General features: G+C 46.3%; 1 protein-coding gene across 2 annotated transcripts in view; it reads right to left on the bottom strand.

Annotated features, from left to right (window-relative positions):
- MMS19 (MMS19 cytosolic iron-sulfur assembly component) overlaps nt 1–25,016 on the bottom strand; it is a 209,237-nt gene that overhangs the window by 33,706 nt on the left and 150,515 nt on the right. For both annotated transcript variants that reach the window (XM_075348390.1, XM_075348389.1), the window contains exon 26: nt 229–415. In XM_075348390.1, the coding sequence (XP_075204505.1) occupies nt 229–415 (187 nt within the window). The remainder of the gene's footprint in view (nt 1–228; nt 416–25,016) is intronic.

Below are 25,016 nucleotides of genomic sequence, written 5' to 3' on the forward strand. Positions count from 1 at the left end.
AAAAAAAAAAAAAAATTGACATGCTGCAACTTTGTGGTCACCACAAAGATGCAGCCAAAAAAACTGCAATGTGCGCACAGCAAAAATGAAATCTCAGACTTTGCTGGGGAAGGAAATGCATGACATTTTGGGACCAAAACTGCACGCAGAAAAAAAACGCACCGTGTGCAGAAGGCCTAAGTAGCAGCAGTGGCAGTCAAGCATCCTGAAGCGCGGTGAACACCTTACCTCCGCTAGCGGCATTGAAACCCTGCACCAATTTGGGAACGTTCTCGGTGAAGAATCTCTGGCGGAACATGATGCGGATGTCGGCGTGGCATGCTTTGTTAAGGATATCTGGAGAATCAGAGACCAGAAGAGAGAACATGTCCGCAGCCAGGGGTCCGAGATCTCTGTCAGACAACAAACCGATCATCTGCAAAACAAACACGCTTTATTTTATTCACTTATATAGCGCCATCATATTTTGAGCTCTACAGTCGTCATCATCCCTGTCCCCATCGGGGCTCACAATCTAGATTCCCAATCAGTATGACTTTGGAGTATGGGACAAAAGTGATGCAAAAAAGGGGGGGAACAGAGGTTATGCGTTAACAGGTCTGGTACACCGTGGGAAGAAAACACAATAAATTTAGAAAATGCAAGAAGAAGTCTTCCAGTAAGCAGAGAGTAAGGCTGCGTCCCATGATCAGTGTTTGCAGCATTTTGGATGCAGTGTGTTTCAGCTGCGTCCAAAAGGCAGCGATGTACATTACAAGCACAGTGGATGGGATTTATAGAAATCTCATGCCCACTGTGCGTGTGCGGCCCGCAGCGAGAACTGACCTGCGGTGTTGCTTTCCGAGCCGCAGCATGACAATTGCTTGCTGCGGAGTCGCAAGCGTCCTCCATAGGGAGAACATAAGCAAGAGACTGCAGTGCCCCGAACCATGATCGTGGGTACGAGCAGCTGCGGTCTCTTGCGTTCTCCCACAGAGGAGACTCGTGGCCCCGCAGGTCAGTACCCGCTGTGTCCAGGACACAGCGAGTCCTGATCTTGGGCAAATACCCTAAAGCTGTGTGCACGCAGTGCGTTATCTTTTTTTTATGCAGTTTTGTAACAAAATTGCAAGCAAATCCTTATGCCAGCAAAGTCAATGAGAATCCTGAAGTTTACTGCACATAGAGTTTTTTCCTTGCAGATTTGATGCAGAAAATAATCTGTAGCATGTCAATTGGTGGTGCATTTTTCGTCCATTGAAAAGCACATGCAAATAAATGCAGCAAAAACGCGTGTTTTTTGCTCTGCGTATGGCCAAGAGATGCAGAAATGGTGCAGAAATTGCTGCAACCAAATAATCAACATGCTCACATAGCAGCAGGTCAGGACTGCATAAAAGAAGATGCATATATACGTATGATTTCCACTGGGGAAAGGGAGTTTACAAAAAAATAAAATAAATAATGCATGCAACTTATAAAATTTATATCATGAAAGTTAAGAGTTAACAGGATTTCTGTAATCCGCTATCCGCTAGCTGACCTTGGCTCCCTCCCTCCAAGGTCTCTGGAGATGCCTGACTAGGCGTATGCAAACCTCCGAAAGAATTTCTGAAACTTACATAAACAGGTGGGATGCATTAAAGTAGACGGTGGGGGCTGAGCCTCTCCAGACCTCTACATAAAAAAAGTTTGTTTACAAGAACTGAGGGTCCTCAGTGGTTGATACCTTTTACAGGCATCAGAACTGTGCAGATCTGCATTTGTCTCCGGACGTTGAGGAACCTCAACTTTAAAAGCTATTTGGAGAAAGTTGCTATCTCCCTTCATTGGGAGGAACCGAACAAGGAGGCTTCCACCGGCAAAAGGAAACCCAGACCCCAGGTAAGTGAGCCGTTGACTGGACGCTCACCCTTTGCTGGGGAGAGGCAAAGTTAGTTCAGGGGAGGAAGACTGTGATGATGGTGGAGTGGGGTGAAAATAAAATCTCCATGTAGACCGAGCTAAATGTTTGCTGATATGAAATCTGCTTTTCGAAACAGGAAAGGCGCATTCATCTGAGAGTGATTGCCAACACTGTAAACGCTGCTGCTCGCCCGTACGGAGTTGGATCTCAGGGTTTGCTGCTGGATTGATGGACTATTTCCTTGTGGTGGCTCCTGGATGGTGAAGAGTGGAGACATCGCCCTACAGTGACCAACACAAGTGGCCAAGTGCTGCCCACAAGTCGGGATAGAACGTATTCATTTACCCAGTTGCTATCGAAGACGTTTGTCCTGTATCTAGAATACTTGGCTGCATTTGTTGAGTGATATCGGTCCATAACATTGTCAGGGATCCCACTATTTCCCACTCAGCCAACAATTATAGTGCCGACGCTGACCATAGCCATGTCACAGCAGCATATTGAGGTGTTACTTGCTCAGACATCTCCAGAATATAAGCTCAGGTCTCTAACGCAAGTCTCCACAATGGCCCAACAAACAGGGCATGATGACCCTAGGTCAAGAGCTGCAATCTGGGATCATCCATGGAGTCGAAGAGAGCAACTGGCCATGGCCACTAATCTGTCAGACCCCTATAAACGTCCGCTTAGATTTTATAAAGAGGTGAACAGAATATTCCAATGTTATGATGCCACCTGGAGTGACTTGGCCACCTTGTGTACTTTAGCGGTTGAAAGATCATTTGTGGTAAAGGTGCAGGAAGTGGTGATGGGGCGTGAGAAGGTCCCAGACATAGCAGACCAAAAAACTAAGCTATCTGGTCAGCAGTTTATTGATCGCCTTAATGTGCTGACTACAAATCTTGCAGATGAATTAGAATGGCTACTTTACGTTGATCAGGAAGCGGATGAGTCGGTTGATAAGTTTTATCATAGATGTGTGACCACATTTGAGGATCAGGATTATAATATACATATTGCAAAAAGCATGGATGCTCTCCTACTGAAAACCTATTTTCACAATGGTTTACGAAAAGATTTGAGAGAAAACCTAAAAGAAATCCGTCCAGAATATAATTCGTTCTCGATGCAGCAGATGCTGCCGGTGCTGAGGGCTATAGAGAAGCAGAAAAATGAAAGGATAGAGAGAAAGACCCAGAAGCAGCGTACTGTGCCCACTATGTTGTCCATAATGGCCCCTCCTGGTATAGATGTTTTGTCCGGAATAAAGGGAACTGTAGGCAGCAGAAGAGTTAACACAGAAAAGTATAGGGAGAAGGGATTCTGCTTTAGGTGTGGTGGCAAAGGACACATGCAGAAAGCATGTACCTATGGAAGGTAGGTGAAGTAGAATCATAGAATGGTAGAGTTGGAAGGGACCTCAAGGTCCATTGGGTCCAACCCCCTGCGAGTGCAGGTTTCCTAAATCATTCCAGCTATATGTTTATCCAGCTTCCGCTTGAAGATTTCCATTAACAGAGAGCTCACCACCTCCCGTGGTCGCCTGTTCCACTCTCTCACTGTCTCCCATAGCCACCTGCTCCACTCTGACTGCCCTCACTACCTCCCATGGTAGCCTGTTCCACTCCCTGACTGCCCTCACTACCTCCCATGGTAGCCTGTTCCACTCTCTGACTGCCCTCACTACCTCCCATGGTAGCCTGCTCCACTCCCTGACTGCCCTCACTGCCTCCCATGGTAGCCTGCTCCACTCTCTGACTGCCCTCACTACCTCCTGTGGTAGCCTGTTCCACTCCCTGACTGCCCTCACTACCTCCCATGGTAGCCTGCTCCACTCCCTGACTGCCCTCACTGCCTCCCATGGTAGCCTGCTCCACTCTCTGACTGCCCTCACTACCTCCTGTGGTAGCCTGCTCCACTCTCTGACTGGCCTCACTGTCAGAAAGTTTTTCCTAATGTCTAATCTGATTTTCCTTCCCTTTGGTTTCATCCCATTGCTTGTTGTTCTTCCTTGTGCTAATGAGAATAGGGTAGTTCCCTCTGCACTATGACGACCTTTGACATATTTTTAGACCGCTATTAAGTCTCCTCTCAGCCTTCTCAATATTGTCAACGTTGAGTGAGCCCTTCATGTCACAGATTAGGAACATTGGATTTTTGCACTTACCGTACAGTCTCTTTCTCATTATGTACATTGGGGCACACAAGACTATGGGTAGATGCCCTGCCATTAAGTGAAAAATAAAAGTGTTGTCGCCACCTGGTGAGCTATAGCCTCTCAGAAGGCCACTCAAAAAGGTACCAAAAGAGTAGGAGTGGAACACAAACCATAAAAAAAAATAAAAAACAAAAAAAAACACAAAATGACCTGAGCAGCAACAAGATGTGTGTGTGTGTATATATGTGTATATGTATGTATATATATATAATAAAAAAAAGAAAAAAAGCAGTTAAAAGGGGGAAGACCGATGGCGCAGAAGAAACAGATCCTAACGTGTTTGGACACCCTCAGGGTCCCCCTTCAGTGGCCTCTCACTCCAGCACCTCAGCAGGAGAACTGGACAGATAATTGGCGGTGAATGACATCCACAGGGAGGTACACTACTGCAGAGTGTACGGTGTGTCCTCCCTGGATGGTGATTTAAAGAGGACCAACCACCAGAATTTTCCAACATAAACTAAAGCCAGTGCTATACTGGCGCTATCATGCTGATTCTATACATACCTTTAGTTGTGAGATAGGATGTATACTTTCTGAAATACAGGCAAGTAAAGTTTGTGAAATGCACTGTTCTTTGATTGATAGCAGCTACAGAAAATCTAATAGGTGAGTCGGGTTTTGCTAGTTATTCCCACCCCTGTCTGCCTGCCTGTCCTTCCTCCCCCCTGTCCTTCCTCCCTCCCTTCTCCCCCTGAGGAAGGACAGGCAGCAGACAGGAGCAGGAATAACTAGCAAAACTCAACCCACCTATTACATATTCTGTAGCTGCTATCAATCACTTAACAGTGCATTTCACAAACTTTACTTGCTTATATATCAGAAAGTATACAACCGATATCACAACTAAAGCTATGTATAGAATCCGCATGATAGCGCCAGTATAGCACTGGCTTTAGTTTATTTATGAAAATCCTGGTGGTTGGCCCTCTTTAAGGTGGAGGACATCCATGCCACCTGGGGAAAATTAAAAAAAAAAACATGCTGATGATCTCACACTGGTCTTATCTCCCTCCTACAGGCACTAAGCTAAAACTGACCTCATTGGCATCTGAGGAGCGGATATAGCCCTCCAGGGAACGTCCTGCATCTTAGTGGCAGGACATATAACCATGGTCCTGTGGCACCCTCAAATGCTTTTAAAGGGAATCTGTCAATAGGTTGACCTCCTCCTGACCGGTCTACAAAGGCATGTAAATCATAGAATGTTAAATAAAATTATACGTCATCCTATGTCTTATTGTAGAGAAATCCACATTTTTCTTAATATGTAAATGAGCCGTTAAGATCTCTGAGCCAGACATAGATCTTGCTGAGACTCCGCCTTTACAGCATATTCTAAATGAAAGGGGGCGTTACCAGTGTGAGACATGTAGATCAGGAGAGCAGACGGTCAGTCATTACATCCAAAATCACAGATAGCATTCAATGGGTGTATTTCATGTCTTTATTCTGTCAAAGCACACAAGACGTTTCGCCCCACAAACTGGCTTTTTTTGTGCTTGAATAAGCCCGTTTCTTGGGTAAAATGTTGCGTATGTTTTGACAGAATAATGACATGAAATACACCCATGGGATGCCATCTGTCATTTTGGATATACCATGGATGCCAAGTGGATTCCTTGAACCTGGCTTGCGTCCCTTCCTTACAGAACGGATTCTACCGACGGTACTGCAAACAACTTTTTCTTTGTATGTCAGTCATTACATGTCTCACTGTTAACTCCCCTTTACATATTAAGAAAAATATGGATTTCTCTGGTATAAGACATAAGATTGCAGATATCACGGTATCATTTTACACAACTCGCTCTGACCTACACGCTCAAGTAGACAGCTTAGGAGGGTTGACCCTATTGAAAAATTTCCTTTAATGAGAAATAGTCAGTCCCCAGGATGATTCTGTAATTGTAGTCCCTTCTAAAGCAAATCCTAAATTAACAATTCCATTAAATTTATCTAGAGGACAAAATATCAACTTGTCTGATGAACATGGGCACACAATTTAAAAATGGCTGCAGAGCAAAATAAAAGGTGTTTTTTTTATTTCGCCTGTTACGGAGAAATTAGAGATCAAAATATTTGTCATCTAAAGAGCTATGTTTTGTCACAAGATAGTTTTCACAGGGGGGGGGGACTTAATAATAATAATAATAATAATAATAATAATAATATTATAGCGCCATTTATTCCATGATGTTTTACATGTGGAAAGTGGTATACATAATAGGGACAAGTACAATAATCATAAACAAAACAAGGCACAGACAGGTACAAGAGGAGAGAGGACCCTGCCCACGAGGACTCACAGGCGATGGGTGAGGATACAGCAGGTGGGGGTGGAGATGGTCATGTGGCACTATAGCGGACTGAGGGTTACTGCAGGTTATAGGCTTGTCGGAAGAGGTGGGTCTTCAGGTCCAGTTTACTTCTTTCTCTGTGTGATGTTGTGTGAGCATCTGTGCTCTACAGCACTTTCTAATCATGCAGGAGGTTAAACAAGGAGATCAGAGCTGTGTCCTCACTTCTCGCTTTTTCTATTGTCTTGAGTTTCCTGCTTATAATTGGTCAGCATCATACAGGGTGAAGAAGTACACGCCCCCAGTGACAACTAGCTGATAATTCAATAGGTGCCAAATACTATGGAGGGGGTGTGTTCTTTTTCTAGTGTCTTGGCTTCCTACTTATAATTGGTCAGAATCATACAGGGTGAAGAAGTACACGCCCCCAGTGAAAACAACCTGATGCAATAGGTGCCAAATACTATGCTTGCTAATATCTCAGCCATAGAGAGGTAAAATAAAACTAAAAAAAATATATATTCCACTTTACAGCCACTATTACACCATGTGTCCAGTTCAAAATGAAAAATTTGGTGAAAGGTCCTTTTTAACCTAACTGAGCCATAGTAGCCATCATGGCCGAACTCTCTTTATTGCTTAAAAAGTTTGGGTGGGCTCTTCTCGTTTATCTTTTGGTTTTCCATTTTGTGGCTACGATATCTTACTCAATTTGTGATGCAATGGAAGTTTAAATCCTGTTTCTTTATTGTGGAACTTGTCCTTTTGGCTTGCATTACCCTTAAGGTTTTACTGTTAAGTCATTCATTCCTGCTCTTTATGATAGAATTTGTAGTATGAATAAAAACTTTCTGCTTTACTTTTTAATCTCAGCACATTTATTTCTTTATGATTGTATTATTTCCTCTCAAAATTCAATAAAGATAAATTAAAAAAAAGTTTAGGTGGATGTGTAAGGCTACTTTTACACTTGCGTTGTGCGACATCCATCACAATCAGTTGTGTGACTGATGCAACGGATGCGTTGCAGATAGTGGTACAACTGATGTGACTGATGCTGAAAAAAAACAGATGGTTTTTTGTTTTTACTGTTTGGCTGGGTAATCAGCTGATTCCTCACAAAAGCCGGCCGCCGAGCGATCAGCTGATTCCTTACAAAAGCCGGCCGCCGAGCGATCAGCTGATTCCTTACAAAAGCCGGCCGCCGAGCGATCAGTTGATTCTTCACAAAAGCCGCCCGCCGGGCGATCAGCTGATCTTCATAAAAGCCGGGCGATTAGCTGATTGGCCGCCGCCGGAGAGAGATTCCCCAGACATTGATTTCACATAAGCACTGAGCATGCTCCGTGTGAAACAACGCAATTAGTCACTAAAAATACGCTGCAGTCTGCGATTTATCCGGCAGGCGCCCAGTCAAAAGAACAACTCAGCGTCGGCCGACGGATGCAACGCAGACACAATAGTTGCAATCCGGAACGTATTGATGTATGCGAGTGTGGGCTAAAAACAGGGGAGGACTGTGTGGAGCATACCTGCTGGGAGTACCCGCCAAAGGTTGCAGGAGGACCTGGGAGCGATGTAGATGCCCAGGGTCTGGTAAGTATGATTCTCCTGGGAAGGGTCTGCATTTTTTGGGGGGTAAACTTTCCTCAACAATGTTTCCTCAATAATAAGACCTACCCCAAAAATAAGCCCTAGCACATTTTTTGGGGCAAAAAAAGCATAAGACTGAGTCTTATTTTTGGGGAAGTATATACATGCATACACACACACACATAGTGTGTGTGTATATATCACACACACACATATACATATACATACACACACACACACACACACACACACAATATATATTATATTTATTTATTACACACACACACAATATATATTATATTTATTTATTACACACACACACACACATCTAAGTGAATTACAAAAAGAGGGGGGAGTTGTGGAAGTTAAAGAGGACCCTTTTAAAGTTGAACTGTTTGTTGGACACACAATGTGATAGTGGCTGCAGAGTAGAATAACATGTTTTTTGTTTTAATTTTGCCTCTCCATTGCAGAGATATTAAAACAATTAAAGTATTTGACACCTAATGAATTAACCAAGCTCAACTGGGTGTTGTCACATGTTTTTCACTGGGGGGGCGTGTACTTCTTCCTCCTGTATTATGGTGACCAATCATAAGCAGGCAGCAACACACAGCATAAAAGAACACGCCCTCACCATAGCTTAGAGCAGGTTTCTCAGCACATGAGAAGTAATGACATGCGGCCAACTGTTCTGGATCCACTAGGACTTTCCTGTAAGTGTGGAGTATGTTCGGACATCGGCTGTGTCTATGTCCTGAGCGGAGTAGAACGGTGAAAGAGTCCACTGTTCATTCTTTGTAAAGACCAAGGTTACGTGAGTCTCTTGTCATGTGACTGGCAGGACACACTTAACATTTGTACACATTGCTGTGTGTACACGAAGGGGGGAGCATACTATATGGGAGGGAATGTACTGTGGGGTCAATTAAAAATTACATTGGCGTGCTAAGCTGATTGTTTCCTTCTGACTTGTATTTAAAAGTTAGGAGATATGGAAATGACACCGCTCTGACCTAGGTCTAACCTCCTGCATGATTAGAAAGTGCTGGAAGTAGGAAACAGATGACTAACAGCTTTCAGATAAGGTTCTGGCAGTCAGTGGGGGGGGAGGGGGGGGGGGAATCAGCACAGCTGTGTTTAGCTGTGTCATATTACAAACACTACAATCCGTTCTCCTCTTCTCAGAGCACCATCACCTCTGCTATACTTCTCCTTCGCCACCACACTGCCTGTGTGACTAGTCACACTTATGCCTGTTGTGCTCATGGCAACTTGTGAATGCTCTGCAGTGAGGGCAGAGCAGGGTATGTATCACACAGGAGTCGCCTGTCCTGCCCTCACTACAGAGCAATTGCAAGTTGCCATGAGCAGAGCAAACATAAGTGTGATTACTTATACATTTGAGCTCTTCACTCCGGGCAGGGAGGTGCAGTACAACAGAGGAGAGCTGATACATGGGTTTGTAATGTGACACAACTTAACTCAGCTGTTATTCAGGAAATTAGACATGGAGAATGAAGGTTGTCTTGTCTATCATCATGTCTCACACATGGAGTGTGAGGAGCGGACATCTCTCTTCTGTAGGCTTCTCTTTAGCCACTGCCATTTTGTTATCTGTTTCTATTTTGTCCCTAAGGGTACCGTCTCACTAAACGACGTACCAGCGATTCCGACCACGATATGACCTGGTCAGGATCGCTGGTGCGTCGCTACATGGTCGCTGGTGAGCTGTCAATCAGGCAGATCTCACCAGCGACCAGTGACCAGCCCCCAGCGACACATGGAAGCGATGCTGTGCTTGGTAACTAAGGTAAATATCGGGTAACCAAGCAAAGCGCTTCACTTGGTTACCCAATATTTACCCTGGTTACCAGCGCACACCGCTTAGCGTTGGCTCCCTGCACTTGTAGCCAGGGTACACATCGGGTTACTAAGCAGAGCGCTTCGCTTAGTTACCCAATGTGTACTCTGGCTACGTGTGCAGGGAGCCGGCACTGGCAGCCTGAGAGCGGCGTACGCTAGTAACCAAGGTAAATATCGGGTAACCAAGCAAATCGCTTCGCTTGGTTACCCGATGTGTACCTTCGTTAACAGCGTCCGCAGCTGTCAGAAGCCGGCTCCCTGCTCCATGCACATTCAGATTGTTGCTCTCTCGCTGTCAAACACAGCGATGTGTGCTTCACAGCGGGAGAGCAATGTCCAAAAAATGAACCAGAGCAGTGTGTAACGAGCAGCGATCTCACAGCAGGGGCCAGATCGCTGCTCCGTGTCACACACAGCGAGATTGCTAATGAGGTCACTGGTGCGTCAGAAAAACCGTGACTTAGCAGCGATCTCGCTATGTGAGAAGTACCCCTAAGTCGTCATAAAGTGTACGGTAATTGAACTTCTGAGTTGCACAATCTTCATCTTATGCTTAAGTTTTCTCCCTTTCAGGGAAGGTTTAAAAAGTTTTCCTCTAACAAATAAAGTGAAATAAGACATCTTGTTGGAAAACAATGATATTTTCCTGGAACGAGAAGCTGACCTTCACTCCCTCATATGTAACAAATAGCCAAGGTTGATAAATCAGACAGCATGTCTCGATTTCTGAAAATATGCAGCATTACGTGTAATTCATCATTTACCGTCATCCTCCTTGCGTATCCTTTCCCATCTGTATTCATTCCAACTATAATTATAGGATTTAATCTAACCTTGTATCAAATCCAAGATTTGGGCGATAAAAGTCCACCTATTCCACCCATAAACCAGATACATTTTAGGAAGATATCTGTGTGTCTCTTTTCTTTTTGTCCGCATCTGGTGCCGATCAGTAACTATGCCTGAGTGAAAGAACTTCTCATTTCGGACAGGAGACACCTTCTTTAAGGCCTCCTTCACATGTCCGTGCAAAATGCTAACATTTTGCATGGTCCATGGTATTGGTTCAAGTCATACAGGGAGAAGTACACGCCTCCAGTGAAAACTGATAACTCAGATAAAGTTAACTCTTTAAGTACCAAATACTTTGATTGCTAATCTATTTGTAAAGGAGAGGCAACATGAAAAAAAAAACAAAAAACACACATGTTTTATTCCGCTCTACAGCCACTATTACATAGGGTTCCTTCTCGCCCTCTCCCTGCTGGTGCTGCACCAAGTAGTAAAACCTCAGCACTATAAAGGATCACTGACACCCTTCTTAAGCAGGCTAGGAAAATCCAAGACATTCACATAAATGGTAACAAAATTTCCTTTTTTCCAGTTTTCTCTGCTGAACTGCAGAAAAAAAAAGGACACAGTTTACTGATGTGAAATACGGCTTAGGCTAGGTTCACATTTCTGTTGTTTTGCATCAGTCGCATGCATTGCTTGACGCATGTGACTGATGCGTTGTACAACAGATGACAAAGAACAGAATTCATTGTCGGACTCCGTTGTGTGCCGGGGGCGGAGCACGAGGGGGCGGAGCACGAGGGGGTGGAGCCAAGCGGGGCCGTGGTGCTGAGGACGTCAGTGCCGCGGGGACTGCAGGGCTGGGGACAGGTGTGTGTGTGTCTGTGTGTATAATATATATATATATATATATATATATATATATATATATATATATATATATATATATATATGTATATATGTGTGCGTGTGTGCGTGTGTGTGTGTGTGTGTGTGTGTGTGTACACATGCGGAGTGCGGGAGGGAGCGGAGCCCAGCGGGGAAGTGTCGGACTCCCTGCACACGTAACCAGTGTAAATATCAGGTAACTAACCAAAGCGCATTGCTTGGTAACCCGATGTGTATCCTGTGTGCAGGGAGCCAGAGAGAGCATGCGCAGCAAAATCCTACGGATTGCGCTGCTCAAAAAACGTTACAGGCTGTGTTCCTTCCGCCCCGCGGTCAGTCGTTCCACGACTGATCAGTCGGGCGGAGGGTGCAATGCAGCATCATCAGTCACAATCCGCCGCTCATACAAGTCTATGGGAACAATGGAATCCGCCAAACGGATTCCATTGTTTACCAGAGCAGCGGATTGTGACTGATACAATTTAACGGAAGTGTGAACCTAGCCTTACACAATCTTCATGTGCCATATGCCATCTTAATGGAGAAACACTGCACTTTGCTTCTAAGCCTTGGACAGGTCAAGCATTTCATTCCTCACAAACTATCTATTCCAGAGGGGTAAGTGTCTGTGTCCATAAATCCATCCCATTTCAGCGTTTAGAAAAGGAAATTGATGCAGAGGGTCGAAAGGATTACTTGCATTGTAAAATATATGGAACTGAATGCAAGTTAGAGGCGGTATATGTACTACCACCCTATAGTGCTACCATTCTAGATCGTGTTATGCTATGTTTTGACTAGAGTTGAGCGCGGTTCGTGGCTCTCCAGTTCGCGGTTCGAGTGATTTTGGGGTCTGTTCTAGATCGAACTAGAACTCGAGCTTTTTGCAAAAGCTCGATAGTTCTAGATACGTTCGAGAACGATTCTAGCAGCAAAAATACCAGCTAATTCCTAGCTGGCTTTCCGCTGTAATAGTGTAAGTCACTCTGTGACTCACACTATTATGACATTTCAGTGTATAGTGTGCGGGAACAGCGCATTCAGATCACTGCTGTATGTATAATGGCGATCACCATTTTTTTTTTTTCCTAGTCTTCCTTCCCTAAGCGCACGCGTGTAGTGGGGCGGGCCAGCATGTCAGCCAATCCCAGACACACACACAGCTAAGTGGACTTTTAGCCAGAGAAGCAATGGCATGTGTGATAGGATGTCCATGTCACATGTCCCTGCATTATAAAAACGAGTATCTGCCCGTCCGGACGCCATTATCTCTTCTGCGTCTGGGTATCAGTCACCGCTGGAGTAGCTCCTGTCTCCGATACTGCTGTGTACGCTCCATACACAGCGCTGTACAGCATAGGGATAGAGGTTTCTATCAGTCCTTTTAAGGGCTAATACCGGCAGGGTCAGAGCCATAGGTGACAGGTCCGTGAAAACAGAGTTTAACAGCTACACAAGATGACAGCGTCTGTGTAGCTAAGGTCAGGGATTTCCTCGCTGCATTTCCCCATTAGGAGGGATAGAAAGGCAGGCTTCCTTTCCTCTACCCAGAGACCCACAACCCTGCCACTGTACCCTCCTGCCCTTTGCACACTCCAACTCATTGTTACTAAGCCATTATACTAGCAAACACTGAGTGAACTCAGTGGCATCCTAAAAGTGGCTGTTGGACTTCTGTATTGTCCCACTAGTGCAAAGAGATTTGCAGCACGTCTGCCTGCATTGCACACTCCAACTCATTGTTACTAAGCCATTATACTAGCAAACACTGAGTGAACTCAGTGGCATCCTAAACGTGGCTATTGGACTTCTGTATAGTCCCACTAGTGCAAAGATATTTGCAGCACCTCTGCCTGCATTGCACACTCCAACTCATTATTACTAAGCCATTATACTAGCAAACTATGCTGCCAGTTTAAGGGCCGTAGTTGCATTGTCAGGGATAATTATTGTTGTTTATTCTGCTGTTAATAAAGCTAGACCACCGCTGCAATCTACACCACCTCTCAATTTTTACTACCACATTTTAAGTGCACAATCTTGTCGCAATCAACATGAGTGGCAAAATGACAGATGCTGGTGGAAAGGGGAAGAGGCGTGTTGGAAAAGGAAAAAAAGGGTTTGTCCGTGGGGAAGGTGGCAAAGCTCCATTATCATCTGCTGAAGATAGACCATCTTCCAGCAAAAGTAAGATGTCTACTACTTACCGTGGACAATCCGATGTGCTCCCTTTTCTACGGACACGAACAACTGGAACAAAGGTAGATGATGGCCAAAAAAGGAAAATGCTTGAATGGATCTCAAGTGGTCCAACAAGTGCCCTCTCTGCCACCTCAACTACCGCATCCAAAAAACACCAGTCTTCTGAGTTGTCATCCCAATCAAACTTGCTTTCTCCCAGCTCTGAAGTCTTCATCAGCCCTGCACAGTATGGTGGAACTGAGATGGCTGAGTCTGCAGAGCTGTTCAGTCACACTATAGCCTGGGAATCAGAGGTCTGCTCCCAAGCTACAGTGAGTACAGAACAGGAAATGGTCTGCAGTGATGCCCATAACCTTTGTGACTCCGATTCAGGCCGTGAGGACCAAGTTTCTGAGCATAATGTTGACCCTTTTTCATAAACTGTAACACCTGTTGTTATAGACAATGAGGAACATACTGATGACGATGAGACGCAGATACCAGATTGGGATGACAACTTAAATATTCGGTCAGGGCAAGAAGAGGCTCGGTCTGAGGGTGAGGGGAGTGCAAACAACAATTGATGAGGAAGTTCTAGATCCAACCTACTGTCAACCCACAGTCAGGCACTCGAGGAGGTCAACAGAGGCGGTGGTGGAGGATGCAACCGACGACGAAGTTACCTTGCGCCTTCCTGGACAGAGTCGGAGCACTGGTAGCACGTCTACAACTGCATCCTCAGCCACCACTCTGCCTCTGAGCACTAGTCGGGGGGGCTCAGCAGGTCGCATGCCCTCTAAGCCTTGCCTAGCCTGGTCCTTTTTTGACATATCAAAAGATCAACCAAATCATGTGATATGTAAAATTTGTCGTGATTCTGTTAGTAGAGGGAAAAACCTCAGCAGTTTGACAACTTCTTCCATGAATCGTCACATGAATAAATATCATATGTCCCAGTGGGAAGCTCACCGTGCTGCAATCAGGCCTAGCGGAGCGAACCATCCACCGCCAGCCCCTTCCAGTGCATCCGCGCGCTCTTCATCTTCTAGGACTGTGAGGACAGCTGTCACACCTGGTTTTCCACGCACAACTTCCACCACTGTAACCGCAACAGGCAGTTTGCTTGGTAGGTCATCAGTTGGTTTGGAAGGGGAAACAAGTGCGTGTGTACAGCTCTCTCAGACATCGATAGCACCAACGTTGGATGAAGGCAACATCATGTCTATGCCTGCACTTTCCTCACAAACCTGCATTTTTCCAGGGACACCCTACTCACCTCCGTCTACACACAGCAGCCAGATCTCTGTCCCTCAGATGTGGACAAATAAAAGGCCATTTCCTGCGACCCATGACAAAGCTAAGAGGTTGATTTTATCCCTCTGTAAGCTCTTGGCTACCGAAATGCTGCCTTTCCGCCTGGTGGACACACAGGATTTTAGAGACCTTATGTCTGTCGCTGTGCCCCAGTACCAGATGCCCAGTCGCCACTACTTCTCTAAGAAAGGTGTGCCCGCGCTACACCAGCATGTCGCACACAACATCACCGCTTCCTTGAGAAACTCTGTGTGTGAACGGGTGCATTTCACCACCGATACTTGGACCAGTAAGCATGGACAGGGACGTTACATGTCGCTGACTGGGCACTGGGTAACTATGGTGATAGATGGTGAAGGGTCTGCTGCACAAGTCTTGCCGTCCCCACGACTTGTGTGTCAATCCTCTGTCTGTCCAAGTTCCGCCACTGCTTCTGCCTCCTCCACCTCATCTGGGTCCTCCACCTCCGCCCCAAGCCTGCCTGGTCAGGCCACCAGCGTTCTCACTGCGCAGAAGGAATCACGCACCCCTCATTACTATGCTGGCAGCAGAGCGCAACGGCATCAGGCGGTCTTTAGCTTGACATGTCTTGGGAATAGGAGTCACACAGCTGAGGAGTTGTGGTCAGCTCTGCAGTCAGAGTTTAATAAATGGTTGTCTCCACTCAACCTGCAGCCTGGTAAGGCCGTGTGCGACAATGCTGCAAACCTGGGTGCGGCCCTTCGCCTGGGCAAGGTGACACACGTGCCTTGTATGGCTCACGTGTTGAACCTTGTTGTCCAGCAATTTTTAACACACTATCCCGGCCTAGATGGCCTTCTGACCAGGGCACGAAAACTGTCTGCTCACTTCCACCGTTCAAGCGCCGCAGCTGAGCGACTTGCATCGCTCCAGAAGTCTTTCGGCCTGCCGGTTCATCGCCTGAAATGTGATGTGGCGACACGCTGGAATTCGACTCTCCACATGTTACAGCGACTGTGGCAGCACCGCCGAGCCCTGGTGCAATACGTCATGACGTATAGCGTGGGCCAACGAGATGCAGAGGTGGGGCAGATCACCCTGATGGAGTGGTCTCAGATCAAGGACCTATGCACCCTTCTGCACAGTTTCGACATGGCGACGAATATGTTTAGCGCTGACAATGCCATTATCAGCATGACAATTCCAGTCATTTACATGCTGGAGCACACGCTAAACACTATTCGGAGTCAGGGGGTGGGACAACAGGAAGGGGAGGAACTACAGGAGGATTTATATGCGGAAGACACCACAACATCACCAAGGTCCAGACGTTCATCATCACCAATGCGGCAGGCATGGGACCATGGGGGACAGGGATCAACAAGGGCGCATGGTAGCAGGCGAAATGTTCAGGAAGGTGCAGGAGAACATGAAGAAATGGATGACGAACTGTCCATGGACATGGAAGACTCAGCGGATGAGGGAGACCTTGGTCAAATTTCAGTTGAAAGAGGTTGGGGGGAGATGTCAGAGGAAGAAAGAACGGTTACCACCTCTATGCCACAAACACAGCGTGGACTTGGTCCGCATGGCTGCGCAAGACACATGAGTGCCTTCTTGTTGCACTACCTCCAACATGACCCTCGTATTGTCAAAATTAGAAGTGATGATGACTACTGGCTTGCCACACTATTAGATCCCCAGTACAAGTCCAAATTTTGTGACCTAATTCCAGCCATAGAAAGGGACGCACGTATGCAGGAGTATCAGCAGAAGCTGTTACTCGATCTTTGCTCGGCTTTTCCACCAAACAACCGTGCAGGTGCAGGGAGGGAATCTCCCAGTTGTAACTTGACAAACATGGGACGGTCTCGTCATCTTCAACAGTCTACCCGTACCAGTAGCACCGTATCTGGTGCTGGTAACAGCAATTTTATTGAATCTTTTCATAATTTTTTTAGACCCTCCTTTGCAAGGCCACCAGAGACAACAAGTCGGACACATAGTCAACGGCTGGAGAGGGTGATACAGGAGTATCTCCAAATGAACATCGATGCCATGACTTTGCAAATGGAGCCTTGCTCATTTTGGGCTTCAAATCTTGAAAAATGGCCAGAGCTCTCCAGTTACGTCTTGGAGATTTTGTCGTGTCCAGCTGCCAGCGTTGTCTCTGAACGTGTCTTCAGTGCTGCTGGGTGTGTGCTGACAGATAAGCGCACGCGTCTGTCCAGTGACAATGTGGACAGACTGACGTTCATCAAAATGAACAAGTCATGGATCCACCAGGAATTTACTACCCCTGTGTCATCCTGGGGAGAGTAAATGCTTGTGGATTTGGAATGTGCTTGATGCAAATCAAAACATCCTGTTTGCAACTGGGGCACAACTGCTGCCACTGATGGGGTGTCTGTGTGGCCCAATGTTTGGAAAAAAAGGGAGACTCCGCTTGGAGTAACCCTTGCTTGCTGTGTTTTTTAAAAGGAGCCAAGATGAATAAGTCATGGTTCAGCAAAGACTTTGCTACCTACCCTGGTGTCATCCTGGGGACGGTTAAGAATAGCGTATTTTTGAATGTGCTTGATGCAAATCTAGCTGTGAAGTGTACAACTAGGGCACAAGTGCTGCCACTGAATGGGTGGGTGTGTGTGTGGCCCAATGTTTGGAAAAAAAGGGAGACTCCGCTTGGAGTAACCCTTGCTTACATTGTTTTTAAAAATGATCCAAGATGCACAGAGCTGGGATCAGGAAAAACTTTGCTACCTACCCCGGTGTCATCCTGGGGACGGTTAAGAATGGCGTATTTTTGAATGTGCTTGATGCAAATCTAGCTGTGAAGTGTACAACTGGGGCACAAGTGCTGCCACTGAATGGGTGGGTGTGTGTGGGGCCCAATTTTAGGAAAAAAGGGAGACTCCGCTTGGAGTCACCTTGCGGTGTTTTACATGATTTTAGAAGGGCGTGCCATGCCTATATCTGTGTCTCCTCCTCTTTTTCCTTGTCCAGCTCTTTTGTTTTCGCATGAGTATATGTCCTTGTCACTTTCCCATGTGTTTGTGTTGTGTTGTGAGTTGTTTGTCACCTTTTGGACACCTTTAAGGGTGTTTTCTAGGTGTTTTTCTGTGTTTGTGATTGCCTGCCATTGTTTCCTATGTGGTTCGAGTTCGGTCCGTCGAACGTTCGTCGAACCGAACTCGAACGAGACCTCCGTTCTGCGAACCAAACTCGAGCCGAACCGGGACCGGTTCGCTCATCTCTAGTTATGACCATACACCTGATGTGCCTACTATGGTCATGGGGGATTATAATAATATATCACATCCTTATGAGATAAAATACGTCCAGGGATGGAAGGTCCCCACTCATCACCTACCAGGTTTGTATGTATGCTTGAAGAACTTATGCTAATAGGTGTATGGCGGACCCAAAAACCCATTGTCATATGGTATCTCAAAACACGTTATCACATATAGATTTGTCTTAAAGGGAACCAATCATCAGGATTTTTGTGTATAAGCTGCAGCCAGTGCAGTACTGGCACTATCATGCACAGTGTGTACATACCATTGGGGTGCAGCTCGGGTGTTTAGTCAGTGAAATACAACTTTATAAAGTTTGAAATTTCGTGAACTTTTTGATTGACGTGTGCACCTCTCTGTTAATGTCCGGGCGGGTTATGCAGGAGTTCCCCGCCCCCCCGCGCTGCCTGTTCCTCCCTCCCTCCCTCTGGCTGTATGTAAATATCTAATCTTCAGAAACATGGCGCCGGAGTGGGCCTCTGCGCACAGCGCTTATCTCCGGCGCCATGTTTCTGAAGCCCGCATCACACAGCTTGGTGTCTGCAGACTGCAGAACAGCTGATCGGAGGACGCGATATCACTACCGTGACCGGGTCTCGCAGCACTGCCGTCACGGGGTCATGTGAGTCCATTGTGAACTTACCTCACCTGACCCCCGATGTCGCTGGCAGGCTGCTGTCCTGGCCCGGTGTCCTGAGGCGGCACGTCATCATAGCTACAGCTGATCGCGTCCTCCGATCAGCTGTTCTGCAGTCTGCAGACACCAAGCTGTAATGCGGGCTTCAGAAACATGGCGCCGGAGATAAGCGCTATGCGCAGAGGCCCACTCCGGCGCCATGTTTCTGAAGATTAGATATTTACATACAGCCAGAGGGAGGGAGGGAGGGAGGAACAGGCAGCGCGGGGGGGCGGGGAACACGTGCATAACCCGCCCGGACATCAGGAGAGAGGGAGGAACAGGCTGGTGGGGGGGCGGGGAACTCCTGCATAACCAGCCCGGACATTATCTGCAGAGGTGCACACGTCAATCAAAAAGTGCACGAAATTTCAAACTTTATAAAGTTGGATTTCACTGCCTAAACACCCGAGCTGCCCCCTGATGGTATGTACACACTGTGCATGATAGTGCCAGTACTGCACTGGCTGCAGCTTATACACGAAAATCCTGATGTTTGGTTCCCTTTAACCCTTGTCTGGTACCATGGAGTCAATGTGACTCCCCATGCGATTGGTACACCTAGTTTTTTTCATGGTACCACACAAGGGTTAATAGCCTGTGACGTCCAAAAATGCTTCAAATAGGATATCTACCAAGAGTGCTCTCAGATCACTCCCCGGTAAAGGTGCATGTTGGTGCGTGCCAATTTGGTGGGACGAGGGTCTGGAAGCTTAACCTACACTGGATGACTCTGCTGAGCAAGTCCCAAATGTATGAATATATTAAGCAAGGGCTCAGAAAGACATTCTATGCTTGACCTCTAGTAAGACTTGAGAAGGTACATGAGTAACGAAGCTAGAAGACATTCTTGAGGACTTTCGGAACTTTCTTGACAACTTGTATAAATCAAGATTGAGGTCCCTATTGGATCAAATCATAAAGAAGGGAATTTTGTTTACTTACCGTAAATTCCTTTTCTTCTAGCTCCTATTGGGAGACCCAGACAATTGGGTGTATAGCTTCTGCCTCCGGAGGCCACACAAAGTATTACACTTTAAAAAGTGTAACCCGGGGGCGTGGCCTGGCAATGGAGGAGTGAGGACACTGATCACTCTAGCTCCCGTGCCCGGAATGGCCCTAGACCCATGATAAAGCTACACACCCTGCTCCAAACACATTCAATGCCGGCCAGAAAGAAGAGGGATTACAGCAGAGCGAGGAGTGACCACCCGGTGCCTTCCCCTGCAAGTATTCAGAGATTTCTTAGGAGCTCGGGCCTGGCTACGTCGGACCCCAAAATGGCGACAGCGTCCTCTCCAGCTACAGCCCCTCCATCTACCAGCGGGGAGGAGACCCGACATACAGAACGGCCGCAGGCACCCGGGACCTCCGCAGTAGACATAGCCTCTCAGAGACCAAGCAGCGGTGAGCAGCAGCCCAGCCTCAGCAGAGAGACACAACAGGAGGGAAATCCCCTCTTACCTAAGATGGCCGCGCTGGACGGAGGTTCACTTCATCAGCCGATGGAGCAGGAGAACGGCAAACAGGACACACAGGACAGGGGTAAGATACAGGGAAAACCCCTGCTGCCTCAGCGATCGCAGTCCACACCAGCAGTAAAAGCAGCAGTTATGCCACTGCAGCCCCAGCAGCCAGAGCAGACATCCAGCTCCCCTGCCATAGCTCCTGCACCAACGGAGCTGGAGAGTGCTCCTGGTGCTCAGAATAAACACTCTGCTGCTGCCACCTATCTCACTGGCAATACACCTGGCCCTGCACTGTGTGACCCCTTGCTGGCTCCATACATGCAACACCCTGGACGGGTAACATTGGGACTTCCTCTTACACTGCCAGATATGTCAGGCAGTGCCTTATCACAAGAAACCCCTTCCTCCCCAGAAAGAGGCACAACTCCTGTTGCTCTCAGATCTCCTCCACACAGCCTCACAGATGGAGATGCACAAATGGATACTCAGGAGGACTGTGTATGGGATGACCTTAAGGCACGAATTAGATCCATACCAACTAGAGAAGAAATGGAAAACTACATAACTAGATTAGAGGCCTCATATAAAGCAGAGTCAGCGTCTATAAAAGGAGAGGTGCAACAGTTAAATGAACGCATGGCAACCTCTGAATCCTGCACGGCTTCTATCTCAACACAACTAGCTTCTCAAGCACAGGCCCTGTCTACGCAAGCTCTTCAGATTGAGCATTTGACAGGTCTGCTTGATGACTTAGAAAATAGGGGTAGGCGAAACAATATTAGGGTAAGAGGTATCCCTGAGTCCCTTGCCCCCCAAGATCTGGATGAATCTCTAAGGCGCCTATTCAACTCCATATTAGGCCTCCCACGAGACTCTCGTCTGGAACTGGATAGGGCACACAGATCCCTGGGCCCTAAACCAGTAGAAGGCTCCAACCCACGGGATGTCATTTGCAGAGTGCATAAATATAAAAAAAAAGAAGAGATCTTAAACAAGGCTCGACAGAAGGACCCCATTCTGTTTAAAAATACACCAGTCCAACTGTTGCCAGATTTATCCCGTCATACACTACAAAAACGCAAAGTCCTGAGACCCCTCCTGGATGCCCTCCGACAAAGGAATATCTTATACTCATGGGGATTTCCATTCAAACTACAGGTCCGACATGCTGGACTCCTACATGTGCTTCATTCTTTGAAAGATCTTCCAAGCTTCTGCACGGCCCTTGAGATACCTATTGTACACATTCCGGTTACAGACTGGCCTTATGTCCACGGTACCTTTGGGATGGAGGCTAATGTCCCCCTGCCACAACGGGATGGGGCACGTAGGAGGAATCGAGGCTCGCAGCGAAGAAGAGAAAAGGAGTCTATCCCTTTTGCCTCATCTGGAGACTCAGTTTATTGAGTTTATTGTTCCTTTCCCATACAGGCCTATGTCCGGCGCTTTGTGTGAAAAATGGTCTATAGAGATCCACGTAAAATGGCTTGGGGATAAAATATTGTCCTGATATATCTCATTATTTCACATGCCAGATAGTTATCCTGGGCTAGACATCCTTTAAAGGGATAAACGTTTTAATGTTTAGAGGTTTAAATGGTTACTAAGCTATTCAGGAATTGATGGAGCTAGGTGTGTTGCTGTTTTATTCAGATTTCAGTACTTTGTACAATTCTTAAACTGGGTCGTGGGTCGGTCCGGAAGGAGCAGACCTCCGTTGAAAGCCTACTTCCCACTGGGGGTCTACACACTGCGGGCAGGTGTAGATTATACTAACCCCCCGATTGTTGATTTACCTGTACTTTTCCTTTTTTGCGCCTTTTTTGTCTCTTGATAGACTATCCTATCTATCTTACACATCTTATCTTCTCTGAGGCCCCCCCCTTTTTTCCCTTTATTTTTTTTTTTTTTTTTTTTCTTTTTCTTCTCTCTTCTCTCTCTTTTCTTTTTCTTTTTCTTTTCCTCTCCTCCTTCTCTCTCCCCGTTCTCTCCTTCCCCACTTCTTCTCTATCTTTGTCCACTTCTCTTTGTCTCCCTTCCCCTATCTTTCCCGGATCCCTTCACGCTCTCTGAAGCCCTTGGACCAACATGACCACCCTCAATTTTTGCTCTATTAACATACGGGGTTTTAATACTCCTCAAAAGCGCTCACAGGTCCTGTATTCTATGCACAAAAAAAAGGTTCAGATTCTTCTATTACAGGAGACGCATTTTAAGAAGGATCATGTACCCATACTACGAGATAGATTTTATCCAGTATGGTTTCACAGCGTTAACCCAGAGGCCAGATCTAAAGGAGTATCGATTGCACTCCATAAACACTTAGTGCACACCATAGTCGACTCCTGTATAGACGAGCAGGGTCGTTATATATTTCTTAAATTGAAGGTCGCAAATTCGACGTTTACAATCGCAAACTGGTACCTACCTAACACTAATCAGATCTCTACCTGTAGGGCCCTTCTGACGCAGTTATCTGATTTTGCAGAAGGGACATTGGTGGTTGGCGGTGACTTCAATTTTACTCTAGACCCAGCCATGGACTCCTCCTCTGGACGAGGCAGTGTCCGCACCAAGGAACTTAGTGCCCTAAAGCGGACTTTTCACGCCCTCCGACTGATTGATGTATGGAGAATCCTAAACCCTCAAGGTAAGGACTACACATATTATTCCCCACCACACAATTCATACAGCAGGATAGACCTTTTTCTGGTAAGCCACGGAGCGTTGGCTTGGCATCCCATTACAGAGATAGGGGAAATTTTTTGGTCCGACCATGCCCCAGTCTACCTTTCCCTTCAGGTACCCTCCCTCTCCCAGCGCTCATGGACCTGGAGGTTAAACAACAATTTACTCAAAGACAATCTCTGCCTAACGGAGTTGAGAGATTCAATCGACTCCTTCACGCAAATCCATAGTTCTGACCCAACTTCTCAGCCTACCCAATGGGAGACCTTGAAGTGTGTCTTACGTGGAATACTGATTAAGCACGGCTCTAGGATCAAGAGGGAAAGAGCTAAAGAGATTGATAACTTGTTAACACAGATCCATGAGTTGGAAAATACACATAAACTGACACGTACCCCCACAGTTCTGGCTGACCTCGTCCTTAAACGAACTAACCTAAAAACCCTATTGGACCAGAAATTTCTCTACCATAGAGAGAGAGTCAAAAATTTTTATTATAATTCATCTGACAAATGTGGTCGTCCTTTGGCACGACTGCTGCATCCCCGGGCCAACACCTCATACATTCCATGTATCAACACCAAAGGAGACAAAACATATGATCCAACAGAGATCCTGGAGGTCTTTCGGTCCTACTACAAAGACCTATATAATATTAAAGGGCAGTATGCAGAGCTCCCACCCACTGACCTGGCAGACAAAATCGGGAGATATATACAAGAGACAGCCTTGCCCCCCCTAGATAGCAATGTTATAGAGATCCTGGAGGAGGATATATCAGAATCCGAAATCTGTAACGCAATTCAAATTACTCCTTCAGGTAAATCCCCTGGCCCTGACGGGTTCACCCCGGCTTTTTACAAATTGCTTAAGGACCAATTAGCCCCGATAATGGCCAAAACATTTAATTCTATTGATGAAGACATAAAGCTAACCCCCCAGTCTCTGGAAGCACACATTAGCGTGATCCCCAAACCGGGGAAAGACCCATTATTAGCTGCAAGCTATCGCCCTATCTCATTATTAAACGTGGATCTAAAACTCTACTCTAAGATTTTGGCTGATAGATTGTCCCCTTTTCTGCCCTCCGTTATTAACACAGACCAGGTGGGGTTTGTCAAGGGCCGCGAAGCAAGAGACAATACAATTAAAACTTTGTCTCTTATTGCTAAAGCTAAAAACAATTCGATCCCGCTGGGTCTCCTAGCCATCGATGCTGAGAAAGCCTTTGACAGAGTCCATTGGGGATTTCTGAGGGCAGCATTGGGTCAGTTGGGACTGGGACCCCGATTTATACAGAAAATTGGCGCTTTATATGATAACCCAACCGCTAAGGTCAGGGTTAATGGGGCTTTATCCTCCTCCTTCGCTGTACGAAACGGGACCAGACAAGGCTGCCCCTTATCCCCGCTTTTGTATGTAGTCATCATGGAACACTTAGCTAACGCTCTCAGGGGGAATAGTAATATCAAAGGACTCAAGATCGGGGATGCCCATCATAAAATTGCATTATATGCAGATGATCTCCTGTTATACATCTCTCAACCTCATATATCGATCCCGTCTATAATGATGGAATTTGAACGATTCGGCCTCCTTAGTAACTTTAAAGTTAATCTATCAAAATCAGAAGCCTTAAATATCTCTTTGACCCAAACTGAAGTTTCCCGGGCAATGTCTAACTTCCCATTCAAATGGAGACCTTCGGCCATTAAATATTTGGGTATTTCAATCCCAGCGGACCTCTCCAAACTATATACACTTAATCACTTACCACTACTAGAAGGTACAATCAAGAACTTAAAGTCTTACGGGGGACTGAAATTGTCTTGGATGGGCAGGATGAATGTCATTAAAATGGATATCCTGCCACGCTTTTTGTACTA

Source organism: Anomaloglossus baeobatrachus, chromosome 5 (assembly GCF_048569485.1).
Source record: "Anomaloglossus baeobatrachus isolate aAnoBae1 chromosome 5, aAnoBae1.hap1, whole genome shotgun sequence".
NCBI lineage: Eukaryota > Metazoa > Chordata > Amphibia > Anura > Aromobatidae > Anomaloglossus > Anomaloglossus baeobatrachus.